At 44.6% G+C, this 16,635-nt stretch overlaps 1 protein-coding gene across 1 annotated transcript; it reads left to right on the top strand.

The window, feature by feature from the left end:
• The first annotated feature begins 3,469 nt into the window (after positions 1–3,469).
• On the top strand, positions 3,470–9,128 carry LOC121762591 (ABC transporter B family member 1-like). Its single transcript, XM_042158522.1, has 10 exons — positions 3,470–4,133; positions 4,234–4,288; positions 4,360–4,535; positions 4,608–4,808; positions 4,886–5,145; positions 5,253–5,569; positions 5,656–5,879; positions 6,428–6,801; positions 6,895–7,609; positions 7,704–9,128. The coding sequence occupies exons 1-10, from the start codon at positions 3,753–3,755 to the stop codon at positions 8,931–8,933; spliced, it is 3,933 nt and encodes a 1,310-aa protein (XP_042014456.1). The 5' UTR covers positions 3,470–3,752; the 3' UTR covers positions 8,934–9,128.
• The last annotated feature ends 7,507 nt before the right edge of the window (positions 9,129–16,635 follow it).

Genomic DNA, 16,635 nt, shown 5'->3' with positions numbered 1-16,635 from the left:
GAGGGGGCAACACTTAAGCGGTCACAAAGGCGGCTGCCCAACACTTATCCTTGAGGCGATCGCCGACTACCGCCTATGGATTTGACATGCATATTTCGGCGCTGCCGGATCCAACAACGACTTGAACGTGCTCTATTCGTCACCCCTCTTCAATGATGTGATGAATGGTGTAGCACCGGCGATCGACTTCACCGTCAACGGAACTACATACCACATGGGTTACTATCTCGCCGATGGTATCTGCCCAAGGTGGTCGACTTTCGTGAAGACGCTCAGCAACCCGCACGACCCGAGACGGGTTCTTTTTGCACAGCTTCAAGAGTCCGCGCGGAAAGACGTCGAAAGAGCCTTCAGGGTCCTTCAAGCCCGATTCAACATTGTAAGGCCCCGGCTCGGCTGTGGTACGTGAATAATATAGCCGACATCATGTTCACGTGTATTATCTTACACAACATGATTATAGCCGACGAAGGGTCGAGGGCGGCTAGCTTCTACGACGAGGATGAAGCCGAAAGCTCAACAACGAGGTCTCCCCCACGCCGAGGTGAGCATACGACGGTTGGCCAGAGGATCGAGACAAGGCACACAATGCGCGATACCCGAACCCACATTCAGCTACAAGAAGACCTAATCAAACACATGTGGGCGAAATTTGGCAACGAGTAGTGATTTTTTTAATTTTTAGTATTTTAATTATGTAATTTTTAAATTTTAGGATTTTAATTATGTCTTTTTTATTTTATTTGTCATTTGTAATATTATTTAGGTTTTTTTAATGAATTTTAGTATTATGGAGATGTTTTTGTTTAATTGAATTTTAAATTAATTGTGCTCGTCCTTGCGGAAGAGCACAACTGTGGGTGTTGTGCTCTTGCCAGAGAGCAGGCAAAAAAGTGGGCCCAGGCCCACAACCGTGCCGCTGGCAAGAGCACGGTTGTGGATGCTCTTAATACGATGAACTTTTTAAAGCATCAGTTTTATTAAAAATACATTTGAATTTTCGGTTGGACTTTTAATTTAAAATAATAAGCTAATAAGTGAAATCATTTAATGCAGCCGGTGTTTTATTAATAAAATAATATTATATTTTAATTTTTTAAAATTAAGTCTCTTCTTCAACAAGAAACAACTGCCATTGTTCTTTCTTTCTACCGCTGCAAATATTCAGTTCAGCCCCTCTTCTTACTCAATTTCTGATGATTTACTTTTCAATAACCTAAATTTGGTGAGGGCTAATGACCGTTTTAAAAATAATTACAAATTTTAGAAGTAGAGAAAACATAAAAATAAGAATTTGGGGAAGGGCTTAGAGCATGAATAACACAAGGGGCCGGGCCGCATCTCGCGAGTCCCGGCCCGTCCCAAGCGTTGGAGGAGGTGGAGTCACGGCCCAGGCCGGTCCCGGGGCCGCATTTGCGGCTCGGTGACGGTCCCGCGTACCGGCCTGGGCCGGCGTTGGAGCTTCCGGGGCGAGGGGGTTCGGGCCGCAATATCTGAATTTTTACATTTTGGAAGAGGAAGAAGAGGGAGGGGGAGAGGAAGAAGGAGGAAGAAGAAGAAGAAGGAGGAAGAGAGGGAGAGGGGCTACGTGGGCAGATTTGCATTTTTTATTTTTTTTTTGCATTTTTTTAATATTCTAATTTTTTTTATATTTTTTAGGTTATAATTTATTGTTTTTGTATTAAAAATGAAATTCTCGCGTTATAAATGAAAATTTTCGTGTTATAAATTTCCGGCGTTTTTTATTTTACGTGTAAAATATGTTGAAGTTGTGAATAGTGTCATTTATTAGTTGCGGCCCGGGTTGTGGCCTGCAGAATTAGAGCAGTTGGGGCCTGGGCTGCAACTGTAGAGGAATGATGATGTGGAGGGGACTTAGGGCCGGAAATGTGGACGGGGTTATTCATGCCCTTAAGCCCTCCCCTTCCCTTTACTGCGTCCGCCCATGGATTGCGCATAATAGTATATTTATTGTTTGAATTTTGTTGAAAATTAGGAGCTACGATTGGATTGATGGATTTAGATATTTTGAAGCCATGATATTGTTTGGATTTTGAAAATATACATAAAATGAAATCTGTTCACTTTCATTTTTCGTTTTACATGTCAATAAATATTAAAATTTACAAACTTTGAATGCTCAATAAACTCAATTAATTATTTATAAATATTAGTATCAGATGAAATATTATTACACCAAATGGAATGACCTAACAGTAAGGCATCACACCTAACAAGTTAGAGACCCGAGACACTAATCGGTTCAGTCCTGGTTCAGTTCCAGTTCCCTCAATAGTATGACTCTAAATTCAGCTAGGCCATTAGCAATGGGGCGCCCTATAATGCGCTACGTCATCAGTTTTATCCTCCTACCCCCCACCTGCAATGGGGCGCCCTAAGGCGCGCCCTATGAATTTTCATTTCATTTCATTTATAAAAAATTTAAATAACACACAAAATTGGGAAAAAACTTCATTTCATTTATAGAAATTAATACATTACAATATGAATTAAAAAAATACGCAAACTCAGCGACGACGGTTACGTGCCCACACTTCTTCAATCATGTCGTTCATGAGCTGAACATGGTCTTCTTCAATCATGTTGTTCCGAGGTGGACGAGGTCGAACTACCCGACTCCGAGGAGCTAGAACTAGTGGCGTCATCGTCGTTGTTCATTTTGGTATTTGAGAGAGGTAGAAATGTGAGAGATGAGCGAAATAAGAGAGGTGAGATGTTCGTACGAACAAGTGAATGAGAAACGAGGTTTAAATAGCCATAAAAAATGCGTGCCATCGTCCGCCGATCCCGCAATGGGTCGCCGCCGATCCCACAATGGCGCGGACGATAGGCCATCGTCCACGCCATAGGGCGCACTCTATGGATCGCCGTGGACGAAGGGGTCGGACGATGGCGGACACCCACAATGGGGGCATCGTCCGCGCCCGAGGACGATGGGCGCCATAGGGCGTGCCATCGTGCGCCCCATTAGGGGTGCCCTTAGCCAATCAAATTACCACCCCTTTTCTTTGCACTTGGATTATATCTAAGTAAATTCGTACAAATTTTTTGGTTACTTTATTTTCTTTCCTTACTCGTTGAGTTATTCCTTTTCCTCACTTAATTGACTATATTTAATATTTTAATCTCTATATGTAAAAGAAAATGGAAAACAAAAAAAAGCGTAAGTAGAGAAATGAGATTGAATGTGAGGACAGGTAAAAGTGAGTGTTGAAACAGTATTATTTGTCGGGTGCTAAACTTTGAATTAATTCCACCGTCACCCCTCTCATCATCACATTCACATCACGTCATGCCCCTCTCACTCATCACTCATCTCTTACTCCACTTAGTTATTCCTTTTCCTCTCATAAACCACTTTCTTCCTCTTTTCCTTTTTTTTTTCCTTTTTCCTTTTGTGAACACGTGAAGATTAAACTGTTTTAATTTGAAGAAATTAGATTGATGCTGCTATTGATCAAAATTCCTTTTCTATTAGTACAAATTACTGTAACCAAATCCACTTCTACCACCTTCAACTGTAAATAAACAAAAGGAAAGTTAAAAACTAATCCAGTGAGAGATGAAAGTGTGGACATTTGAAAAAGAAATGAGTGAGGCAGGAAACACTATTATTCCCATAATCGCAATCGAGTGAGTGCGTGTGTGTGTGAGAGAGAGAGAGCAAAAAAAACAGAGTTTGGGTGATCATATCATATGCAAAGTGTAAGCGTGAAGCCAAACAGAAAAAAATGAGACAAGAAGATGGCGGGGAGATAAAGATGCAGGAGCAATGGAGATGGTCCGACCTTCAAGGCGTCGAGCTCGTCGTTTCCACCTCTCCGCCGCCCAACCTCAACACCAACTCCCACGCCTCATCGTCAGCTCCACAGATACCGCCGCTGCCCTCAATGGAGCCGGAAAAACCCGGTCCTCCGCCGCCCTCCGTCGCGTTCCGCGAGCTCTTCCGGTTCGCCGACCGGCTCGATTACACGCTGATGACGATTGGCACAATTGGCGCGATTGTCCACGGCAGCTCCCTGCCTCTGTTTCTCAGATTCTTCGCCGATCTTGTTAATTCCTTCGGCTCCAATGCCAATAATGTCGATAAGATGTCGCAGGAGGTGCTCAAGGTGAGTTGATTCCACTAATTTTATGGATTAAGCTTGTTATTTTTTTTGTTTTCTAGGTGGAGTTACAGTTTTGTTGTTGTGTGTTGATGGTTATTTGCAGTATGCATTTTACTTTCTTGTAGTTGGAGCTGCTATTTGGGCATCTTCATGGGCAGGTAAACAATATTACTGCAACAATTTCTATGTTATAAAATGAAAATTAAGGGTAAATTGGATTTTGTTGCAGAGATATCATGTTGGATGTGGAGTGGAGAGAGGCAATCAACAAAGATGAGGATCAGATACTTGGAGGCTGCTCTTAACCAAGACATTCAGTTCTTCGACACCGAGATTCGGACGTCCGACGTCGTTTTCGCCATCAACACTGATGCTGTGATGGTTCAAGATGCTATTAGTGAGAAGGTGGGAGATCCTATCTCGGAATTTATCAAAATTCTTGTGTTTTTTTCTGATTGACTTTGAGTTGATTGTCAGTTGGGAAATTTCTTGCATTACATGGCAACCTTTGTGTCTGGATTTGTGGTGGGATTCTCTGCAGTGTGGCAGCTAGCTCTGGTCACTCTTGCTGTAGTTCCTCTCATAGCTGTGATTGGAGCCATTCACACAATCACACTGGCTAAGCTCTCTGGCAAAAGCCAAGAAGCTCTGTCACAAGCTGGAAACATTGCTGAGCAGGTATTGGAGAACATCACATTCTACAATGATCTTGTTTTCCTTGTGTTTGTAGCTATAATGCCTGATTCTGGTTGCAGACACTTGTCCAAATTCGGACGGTATTGGCATTCGTGGGTGAATCGAGGGCGTTGCAGGACTACTCAGCTGCCCTCAAGGTGTCCCAAAGGATCGGTTACAAGAGTGGATTTTCAAAGGGGATGGGATTAGGAGCTACTTATTTCACTGTGTTTTGCTGCTATGCTCTTCTCCTGTGGTACGGAGGCTATTTGGTTAGGCACCATTACACAAATGGAGGTCTAGCAATTGCGACAATGTTTGCTGTCATGATTGGTGGGCTGTATGTATAGATCGATCTTGAATTTGGTTTATTCTTTTTAGAACCCCACTTTGCAAGATATGATCGCGTGTTGGATGAATCTTGATTTTGGGTGAATTGATGTGCAGGGCTTTAGGCCAGTCTGCTCCAAGCATGGCTGCATTTGCCAAGGCAAGAGTTGCAGCTGCTAAAATCTTCCGTATGATCGACCATAAACCGGCTGTTGAAAGAAACAACGAATCCGGGGTCGAGTTGGAGTCTATAACAGGGCAGATGGAGCTTAGAAATGTCGATTTTGCCTACCCTTCACGGCCGGAGAATCTAGTCCTTAACAACTTCTCTCTTACTGTTCCGGCCGGGAAGACTATCGCCTTGGTTGGCAGCAGTGGTTCTGGGAAGAGCACGGTGGTGTCACTCATTGAGAGATTTTATGACCCTGCCTCCGGTGATGATCGTAAACTATAGTTACATTACATTTTGGACATATTTATGTTTGTTTAACTGAATATTTGGTTTGAACTACTTAATTAGGCCAAGTTGTGATTGATGGGCATGATATAAAGACATTAAAGTTGAGATGGTTGAGGCAGCAAATTGGGCTGGTGAGCCAAGAACCGGCACTCTTTGCCACCACAATCAAAGAAAACATACTGTTGGGAAGGCCAGACGCTAGTTTAGTCGAAGTAGAAGAAGCGTCTAGAGTCGCTAACGCACATTCATTCATCGTCAAGCTTCCAGATGGCTACGACACTCAGGTCAGTATCAACCACTGTGTATTTTTTTAGCAACTCTGCATCACATGCTTATCATCACATGTATTGTAAAAATAAAACTGTCAGTAAAAGAGGGTGCCCTGAAGCAGTGGGCACGGAAGCCTCAATCCTGTGTGTTTTCTGGTCTACCATATTATTCAATTCATGGGAGGTGAATGTGGTCAAGGATCCCATATGTCCTATCTTTTATATTTTTATTAACCCAATGTTTGAATGAAATTAGTTGGTCAACAAAACAGTTATAAACCTTTTCTTTAATCAAGTCAAAACAGTTATTAACCCAATTTCTTCCATTCATGTCAAAACAAAAGAGCATTTCTCTAGCTAATTATGCACAAGACAAGAGTGTGGGTAATTTAATAACGATGGCTCCCATTAAATAAAAAGTTGATGGGGGGGGGGGGGTTTAGTCTAGGCAGTAACTAGACATAGTTAAAGCCAAAGAGAAAACAATCGGTTAGGGTGGCAAGTTGTTCCTTCCTGTAAGCTTCTTGATGTTTGAGTGTGCATGTGTGTTGTGATGATGACAGGTAGGGGAGAGGGGACTGCAGCTTTCTGGTGGACAGAAGCAGAGAATAGCTATAGCAAGGGCAATGCTCAAGAATCCAGCCATCCTTCTCCTGGATGAGGCAACTAGTGCATTAGATTCTGAATCGGAGAAGCTGGTACAAGAAGCGCTAGATCGTTTCATGATTGGGAGGACTACACTAGTGATCGCTCATCGCCTCTCCACCATCCGGAAAGCTGACCTCGTGGCTGTGCTGCAGCAGGGTAGCGTGTCTGAAATCGGGCCACATGACGAGCTCATTGCCAAAGGCGAAAATGGTCTCTATGCAAAGCTCATCAGAATGCAAGAAGCAGCTCATGAAGCTGCTGTCAACAGTGCCAGGAAGAGTAGTGCAAGGTTCTTTGCTTTATCCCATATATTTTGTCAAAAAAATCTTGATATTAGTAATGCTAAATAACTTCATTTGGAATTTGTGGGTTTCCTTGTTAGGCCTTCTAGTGCAAGAAACTCTGTGAGCTCACCTATCATCACTAGGAATTCGTCATATGGCAGATCGCCTTACTCCCGAAGATTGTCGGACTTCTCCACCTCGGACTTAAGCATGTCGATAGACGCAGCATATCCCAGCTACAGGGTGGAGAAGCTTGCATTCAAAGAGCAAGCAAGCTCATTCTTGAGGCTAGCAAAGATGAATTCACCCGAGTGGGGCTACGCCTTGGTTGGCTCGATTGGGTCTGTGGTCTGTGGCTCTCTTAGCGCACTGTTCGCATACGTGCTGAGCGCCGTGCTTAGCGTCTACTACAATCCGGATCATGCCTACATGATAAGGCAGATTGGAAAATATTGCTACCTTCTGATAGGGGTGTCATCTGCAGCACTGATATTCAACACATTGCAGCATCTTTTCTGGGACGTGGTGGGGGAGAACTTGACCAAACGCGTTAGGGAGAAGATGCTGGCTGCCGTGCTAAAGAATGAGATTGCGTGGTTTGATGAGGAAGAGAATGAGAGCTCTAGAGTTGCAGCACGGCTGGCTCTAGACGCCAACAATGTTAGATCAGCCATTGGTGACAGGATCTCTGTGATCATGCAGAACTCTGCCCTTATGCTTGTGGCCTGCACTGCCGGCTTTGTGCTGCAATGGCGCCTTGCCCTCGTCCTCATTGCCGTCTTCCCCGTTGTGGTTGCAGCCACAGTGTTACAGGTTTCTTTTCTATATTCAATCTTGAATATTAACTTGCCTTCTCCAAGATTTGTGACAAAATTTGAATGTTTGCATTATTTCAATACTGTCACAGAAAATGTTTATGACTGGATTTTCTGGAGATTTAGAGGCAGCTCATGCCAAGGCCACACAGCTAGCAGGGGAAGCAGTGAGCAATGTGAGAACTGTGGCTGCATTCAACTCAGAGATGAAGATGGTGGGCATATTCATCAGCAGCCTCGAGCCGCCTCTGCGCCGCTGCTTCTGGAAGGGCCAGATAGCTGGCACTGGCTACGGGCTGGCCCAGTTCGCCCTCTATGCCTCGTACGCCCTCGGCCTCTGGTACGCATCATGGCTCGTCAAGCACGGCATCTCCGATTTCTCGAGCACCATCCGTGTCTTCATGGTGCTCATGGTCTCCGCCAACGGGGCCGCGGAGACCCTCACACTTGCCCCAGACTTCATCAAGGGTGGCCGTGCAATGCGGTCTGTCTTCGCTCTCCTCGACCGCCGGACTCAAATTGAGCCGGATGATCCGGAGGGCGTCCCCACCCCGGACTCCATCCGGGGCGAGATCGAGCTGAAGCACGTGGACTTCTACTACCCCAGCCGGCCCCACGTCTCTGTCCTCGGGGACCTCAACCTCCGCGTCCGGGCAGGCAAGACGCTTGCCCTCGTCGGCCCCAGCGGCTCAGGAAAAAGCTCCATCCTCGCCCTCATCCTCCGATTCTACGAGCCTTCCTCAGGCCGCATCCTCGTCGATGGGAAGGACATCCGGAAGTACAACCTGAAGTCGCTGAGGCGCCACATTGCCCTGGTGCAGCAAGAGCCGTGCCTCTTCGCCACCACGATCTACGACAACATCGCCTACGGCCGAGAGCCGGCTCCCACGGAGTCGGAGGTTGTTGAGGCGGCCACATTGGCCAACGCGCACAGATTCATATCAGCGCTGCCCGACGGCTACAAGACGCACGTCGGGGAACGAGGGTGCCAGCTCTCGGGCGGGCAGAAGCAGCGGATCGCCATCGCACGAGCCTTCATCAGGAGGGCTGCGGTGATCCTGCTGGACGAGGCCACGAGTGCACTCGACACTGAGTCGGAGAAGTGTGTGCAGGAGGCGCTCGGGCGCGCCTGCGCAGGGAAGACAACGGTCGTCGTCGCGCATAGGCTTTCGACTATTAGAAATGCGCATGTGATCGCAGTTCTTGATGAGGGAAAGGTGGCTGAGCAAGGCTCGCATTCGCATCTCTTGAAAAACTATGGCGATGGGATATATGCGCGGATGATACAGCTGCAGAGGCTCACCACTAATCCAACAACCTAGTACACTATCTCGAACACTCTTTCATCAACTCTTGCTCTCTTTTTTGATTGGTTTACACTTTTTTGTGTAGTTTAGCTCCTGTATTATCTTATATAGTGTTTTCCTTTTTCTTTCTGTGCCATTGGATCTATTTATGAATCTAGAATTTGCAGTCCAAGATGAATATACAAGAAATTTGAAATGATTGATTGCTGATCAGTGGAGTATTAATTAGTGTGCTTGCATTGATTGAATATAGTCATGAGTAAAATTGTATCTAATCTATGTATTTACAAGTGTCTTATGTAGAGATGATTTGGTGTGGTGTGCGAATAATTTGTTCTATTTCATAATTATATGGTGAAATGATGACAAAGTAAATATTCTATAATGCAAAAAATATTTCACGAAACCATTACATAAATTTCCCTAATTCCTTGGTACACGTGTTTGACGATAGTGGATATTTATTTTGAGAGAAAAAAGGATGCCCTTTTAAATGTATACTATGAAACTAAGAAGTACAGGTGAATATAATTATTTTCCATTTGAATTAAAGAAAAGGAGATGGAAAAGAAGAAAAGAAAGAGATGATGAGAATGCAAAAATAGGGAAAAGAGAAAGATGAAAGTGATGGTGTGGAGTATGTTATTAATGGGGATATTGGAAATAGGTACTAAAGTTGGAATATAAAATTGATGAATGGCCACAAATTCAAACTCATCATTTTTTATATGCTCCATTTCTCCTGTTTATGCTACCCAAAGGTGAAGCATTTTAAAGGGTGTTGGAAGCGTCAAAGACAAACATATAACTAATAATCATGGATTAATCCACATGTCCTAAGATAAGCTCTCTGTATTGAATTTCGAATCACATTTTTTATTGTATAGTTTTATTCGTTGCATTGAACTGCAGGCTTCATTGCAAAAATCACAAGTTCAAATTTAACAAACTCTTTGTAAAAATCATGGATTAAATATGCCCGGTCAATGGTTTTGACCAAAGAATAAATGTGACGAGACATTTAATTTTGTGAAATTAAATGATATAGCGTCGATCTACATTTTACGTAGATAAATGTAGTATATTCACTTTCTCAAATCCGATTTCCGGTGAGTGAGAAATAGTGGATTAAAGTTGGGCATAATTAGCTTTTAATTAAAGCTTGGAGCATGTGCTTAGGGAATAATTAACTAGTGTTAATTATCCCACATTGGAAGATTAATACATCTTTAATGTGTTTAAATTAAGTGACTTTATGTTACTTAATAATTATAGTGGATCAAGATGGGTGAAAAAGCCCACATGCGCGCGCCGCCGCCGCCGCCCGCCCCGCCCGAGCCCCTGCTCGTGGGCGTGGGCGTGGGCGCGGGCCGCGGGCCCGGGCCCGATCCCGATCTTGGGCTTGGATCTTGGCAATTGGTCTTTGGGCTTGGGGCTTGGCCCAAACTATTCTTTTTGGACCACCGCCGAGTCAGCAATCCAAGTGGATTGACACGTCGTCAAGCGAGGCACAGTCACGGCTGCCACGTGAGAAATCCACACGCTCCACATGCGATAGGCACACGCCTGCCACACGCTCGTAACCGACTGCGGTTACGAATCTGCCATGATGAGCCTTCATGGCTCGGTTGACCCTGCATGGTGGCTTGGCCTATAAATAGGCTAGCCATACCACTGCATTAGGACACACCATTACAAGCCTTCTGCATCATCATAAGCTCTCTCCCTCTCTCTGCATTGTCTTTCTGTCGAAGCTCTGCCCTCTCCTCCATCCAGTTCGCCGGAGCTCTACTGATTGCGGTGCTGCATCAATAGAGACGTAGCCGTTTTACCTTTGGGGACGAAACGCCAAACCGAAGAGCACTACCGGGGCGTATCTCGTCTTGCGGGAAGAGGCCTCCTCGACTCGGCTAAACATTCACGGTTTATTTGTTTCATTGTAATTCAGTTCAGTTTCGTTTCTTGTATTCCTTCTTTTGGGTTGTATTACGCCCGGCTTTTATCTCTTGTAATCAGTAGAACCAACAATCGCAAGACGAGATATCTTGCTTTTGAAGGGTTTTTTGACCTCTAAACTGAACTTAAAATTTCGAAACTTAATACACCTTTGCTGGAGATGTCGACGGAATCCAACACCACCGCTGCCGCCACCACCGCCGCCATTCCTTCAACCATGGCGACCACTGGACCTGTCAACACGTCGTCGATTCCGACGATGATGCCCACTCCCGGGCGCTATCCTTCTTCCTCAACAACCCCTTGGGAGTTCGTTAACCCCCTTGGGCTCACTGGTGGATCCACTTCGAGTGGGTCGGTTGGTTCCACTTTGAGTGGTTCCTTCGGGTCCTTTAATGGATCGAGTGCTGGGGCCTTCGGGTCTCACACGGGTGTTGGGGCCTTCGGGTCTCACACGAATGCTGGGGCCTTCGGGTCTCATGCGAGTGCTAGTCCCTTCGGGGCTGGTACGACCATGGCGGGCTCTATGCCTAACGTGAATGGTGGGGGCTCTATGCCCAACCACGTTGTTGGCTCCTTCGGGGGCAACGGAATTGGTTCCTTCAATGGACCAAGTGCGGCACCTATGGCACCAAGAATGATGCCACCCGCCGAGAAACCACCCAAGTTTGGAGGATCAGACTTCAAGAGGTGGTACCAAAAGATGTTGTTCTACTTGACAACATTGGGCGTCGCCAACTTCCTCACGGAGAACGAGCCGCCCGCGCCAAGCGACCAAGAGACTAGGCTCGAAGTCATGGCGGACTATGAGGCTTGGAGAAAAGGGGATTATCTATGTAAAAACTTTATTTTAAGTGCATTAGATGATAGCCTCTATAATGTATACTCCAATGTAACCACATCTAAACAAATGTGGGAAAGCCTAGAGAAGAAATATAGCATAGACAATGCTGCAGGGACTGAACAGGTTGTAGCATCCAAGTTTATGGAATACAAGATGGTCGACTCTCGACCCATCATGGAGCAAGTCCAAGAGCTCCAAATGATCATCCACTCCTTAGTGGCCGAAGGGATGACCTTGCCCGATAAGTTCCTAAGGTGCACGATCATTGACAAGCTCCCTCCAAGTTGGAAGGACTTCAAGAGTTATCTCAAGCACAAGCGAAAGCAGATGACCCTTGAAGACTTGATCGTGAAGTTGCGCATTGAGGCCGACGTGCGCAAAAGTGATCAAAAGGCTAAGGGCTTCACCCCAAATGAAGCCAAAGCCAACCTGTTGGAGCGGGGTGGTCCCTCCAACAAACGCCCTCGCCCAAACCGTCCAAACGACAAAGGGAAGGGAAAGCAGCCTTCAAAGAAGTTTGAAGGCGACTGCTACAAATGTGGCAAACCGGGCCACTTTGCCAAAGACTGCCGCAGCAAGAAGAAGAAGCCGACAACCCACGTCGTTGAGAAGGAGTTCAAGGACTGGGATGAGAACGACCTCATTGCAGTGGTCACTGAAGAGGTTAACCTTGTTGATAACAAGGGAGGCTGGTACATCGACACCGGCGCTACTGCTCATGTTTGCTCCGACAGGAGCAAGTTTGCCTCCTACACGGCTGTTGAAGGAAGGAAAATCAACATGGGGAATCAAGCATCGTCTGAAATCCTCGGCGTTGGCAACGTGATTCTCATGATGACGTCTGGCGTCACAATCACTTTGAAGGATGTGCTGCATGTCCCGGACATCCGCAAGAACCTAGTGTCAGGATCAATACTAGTTAATAAGGGGTTTAAACTTGTATTTGAGTCTGATAGGTTTATCTTGTATAAGTTTGGAAAATCCCTCGGAAAAGGTTATGTAACCGATGGGCTTTTCAAGCTTAGTGTAGCAACTAGCAGTGTTGCAAAGCCATTGGCTAATAAGAATAAAGCATCTACTTCCTCTTATTTGATTGAGTCTTCAAATTTGTGGCATTGTAGATTGGGACATGTGAATTCAAAAGCTATTAAAAGATTAGTGAATTTAGATTTACTAAAGGCTAATGAATTGGATACCCAAGATAAATGTGAAATTTGTCTTGAAGCAAAAATGACTAAGTTGCCGTTTCACTCGGTTGAACGAAGCACAAAACCCCTTGAATTAATTCACACGGATGTATGTGATTTAAAGATGGTGCAAACAAGAGGTGGTAAAAAGTACTTTATCACTTTCATAGATGATTGCACAAGGTATTGCTACATTTATCTTTTAAGAAGTAAAGATGAAGCAATAGAAGCGTTCAAAAATTATAAGAACGAGGTTGAGAATCAACTTGGTTGTAAAATCAAAATGATTCGAAGCGATAGAGGAGGCGAATATGTAGCCCCGTTTGAGGAGTTATGCAACGCAAGTGGTATAATTCATCAAACAACTGCTCCATATTCACCACAATCTAATGGTGTTGCAGAACGCAAAAATCGAACTCTAAAAGAGATGATGAATGCACTGCTTCTAACTTCAGGATTACCACATAACATGTGGGGGGAAGCTGTTTTGACAGACAACTATATCTTGAATAAGATCCCTCTCAAAGGAAAAGATGTCACTCCTTATGAGTTGTGGAAGGGAAGGAAGCCATCCTACAAATACCTCAAAGTGTGGGGGTGTTTGGCAAAGGTGATGGTTCCTCCGCCCAAAGAAGTTACAATCGGACCTAAGACGGTTGATTGCATCTTCATTGGATATGCACTTAACAGTAGTGCATATCGATTTGTTGTTCACAAGTCTGAAATATCGACTATCACAGTAGGAACAACAATTGAGTCGAGGAATGCTGTATTTCTCGAAAATACATTTCCTTGCAAAGACAAGAAAAAAGTCTCAACCAATTCTGAGACAAGAATTGAAGAAGCCACTAGTTCTAAACAAGTGGAAGAAGAAGCCACTAGTTCTAAATCAGCAGATGCGGAACCTGAATCGCGCAAGCGTGCAAGACCCGATCCAAAAGATACAGTACTAAGACGTGGTAATAGAGTCAGAACACCGAAAACTTTTGGTCCTGACTACATTGCTTTCATGTTGGATGAAGAACCAACATCGATAAAAGTAGCCTTTGCTGGCCCAGACGGGCTGCATTGGAGAGAAGCTGTTCAAAGCGAAATTGATTCAATTTTGCTAAACCACAGATGGGTGTTGGTTGATTTTCCCGAAGGTGCTAAACCTTTAGGATGCAAATGGGTTCTTAAAAGAAAGTTTAAGGCCGATGGAACAGTTGATAAGTACAAAGCCCGATTAGTAGTAAAGGGTTTTAAACAAAAGGAAGGACATGACTTCTTCGATACCTATTCACCTGTAACAAGGATTACATCTATACGAGTGCTTCTCGCTATTGCTGCATTGCACAATCTTGAGATTCATCAAATGGATGTAAAGACCGCGTTTCTAAATGGTGAACTAGAAGATGAAATCTATATGGAACAACCAGAAGGGTTTGTAGTACCTGGACAAGAGAAAAAGGTATGCAAGCTCGTAAAGTCCCTATATGGATTGAAACAAGCGCCATTGCAATGGCACTTGAAGTTTGATAATGTGATGTTATCAAATGAGTTTAAAATCAACGAGTGCGACAAATGTGTCTACATCAAGATCACTAATAACGGTCATGTTATAGTGTGTCTCTACGTTGATGATATGTTAATCTTGGGTAGCAACACTCAAGTAATTAACGATACAAAGGCCATGTTAAAGAGAAACTTTGACATGAAAGACATGGGTCTAGCCGATGTAATTCTTGGAATGAAGATTCTAAGAACGAATGATGGAATCATCTTAACACAATCACATTATGTTGAGAAGATATTGAATAAATTCAAATCCTATGATGGCGCGCCGGTTAAGACTCCAATTGAACTCGACGTTCACTTGAGCAAGAACAAAGGCGAGCCCGTTGCTCAAGAAGAGTATGCACGGGTCATCGGGTGCATTATGTACTTGACTAATTGCACTCGACCTGACATCGCTTGTGCCGTGAACAAGTTGAGTCGTTACACGAGCAATCCAAGCAAAGAGCATTGGAGAGCTCTTGTAAGGGTTTTGAGATATTTAAAACATACTCAAAATTATGGGCTACGCTTCTCGAGATACCCCCGGTACTTGAAGGGTACTGTGATGCCAATTGGATATCCGATAATAGAGACTCACTTTCAACAAGTGGATATGTCTTTACTATTGGGGGTGGTGCTGTATCGTGGAAATCCACAAAACAGACCTGTATAGCCCGATCAACAATGGAATCGGAGTTCATTGCCTTGGATAAGGCTGGTGAGGAAGCCGAGTGGCTTAAGAACTTCCTTGAAGACATTCCATGTTGGTCTAAGCCAGTGCCACCAGTGCTGATCCACTGCGATAGCCAAGCAGCTATTGGAAGGGCAAACAATGGCTTCTGTAACGGTAAGTCTCGACATATACGTCGACGACATAACACCGTGAGACATTTGATCACAACAGGGGTGATTACAATTGACTATGTGAAGTCAATAGATAATCTAGCGGATCCGCTAACCAAAGGGTTAAACCGTGATCAAATGAATAAGTTGCTAGAGGGAATGAGTTTGAAATCCACAAACTAAAGAACTATCATAGTGGTAACCCAACCATGATGACTGGAGATCCCAAGAACTTGGTTCAAAGGGACAACTAAGCTATGAGAGTTCATGAGAAACACTCAACTATATCTATTCCCTAGAGAGCAATAGAGTGTTGGAGAGCTTGCCTAGTGGTAAAGGCTAAGTCTATGACTTTTAATGGTTCTTAAGGATCTCAAAGAGATGGAATTCTCAAAGAGACCAAGTATGGCAAGGTACTTGACTAAGAATCACCTATGTAAGTGCGAAGTGTGGTCGCTTCATAAAACACACTTATGAATCCAAAGTGGTGTCCAAGACCGCAATGGACACAAAACGTGAGAACGGATGAGGTTGAGGTGTTTAAGCGTTAACACCATTGTCTCGGTGCACGCCGTGGGGGATTAGTTCAAAGCATCGCGCTACTAAGCCGCCTGTGTATCCGATGGTGTCGACTATGGAGGGTTCAAAGTCAACAACTACCTATCCTTATGCTTATATACCTCTCGAGGGTTGAGCTTATGTCTGCATGCATATGCATTTGGCTATTTCCACTCATGTGGGGGATTGTAAAAATCATGGATTAAATATGCCCGGTCAATGGTTTTGACCAAAGAATAAATGTGACGAGACATTTAATTTTGTGAAATTAAATGATATAGCGTCGATCTACATTTTACGTAGATAAATGTAGTATATTCACTTTCTCAAATCCGATTTCCGGTGAGTGAGAAATAGTGGATTAAAGTTGGGCATAATTAGCTTTTAATTAAAGCTTGGAGCATGTGCTTAGGGAATAATTAACTAGTGTTAATTATCCCACATTGGAAGATTAATACATCTTTAATGTGTTTAAATTAAGTGACTTTATGTTACTTAATAATTATAGTGGATCAAGATGGGTGAAAAAGCCCACACGCGCGCACACGCGCGCGCCGCCGCCCGCCCCGCCCGAGCCCGTGCTCGTGGGCGTGGGCGCGGGCCGCGGGCCCCGGGCCCGCGGCCCGGGCCCGGGCCCGATCCCGATCTTGGGCTTGGGCTTGGATCTTGGCAATTGGTCTTTGGGCTTGGGGCTTGGCCCAAACTATTCTTTTTGGACCACCGCCGAGTCAGCAATCCAAGTGGCTTGACACGTCGTCAAGCGAGGCACAGTCACGGCTGCCACGTGAGAAAT

Source organism: Salvia splendens, chromosome 13 (genome assembly GCF_004379255.2).
Source record: "Salvia splendens isolate huo1 chromosome 13, SspV2, whole genome shotgun sequence".
NCBI classification, from domain to species: Eukaryota; Viridiplantae; Streptophyta; class Magnoliopsida; order Lamiales; family Lamiaceae; genus Salvia; species Salvia splendens.
Note: the sequence above shows the minus strand (reverse complement) of the source record. Positions and strands in the feature narration are given on the sequence as shown.

Coding starts and splice junctions, on each gene's coding strand:
- LOC121762591 (XM_042158522.1), top strand. CDS start 3,753: ATGAGACAAGAAGATGGCGGGGAGATAAAGATGCAGGAGCAATGGAGA. Junction 4,289..4,359: donor TTGGGCATCTTCATGGGCAG/GTAAACAATATT, acceptor ATTTTGTTGCAG/AGATATCATGTTGGATGTGG. Junction 5,570..5,655: donor ATTTTATGACCCTGCCTCCG/GTGATGATCGTA, acceptor CTACTTAATTAG/GCCAAGTTGTGATTGATGGG.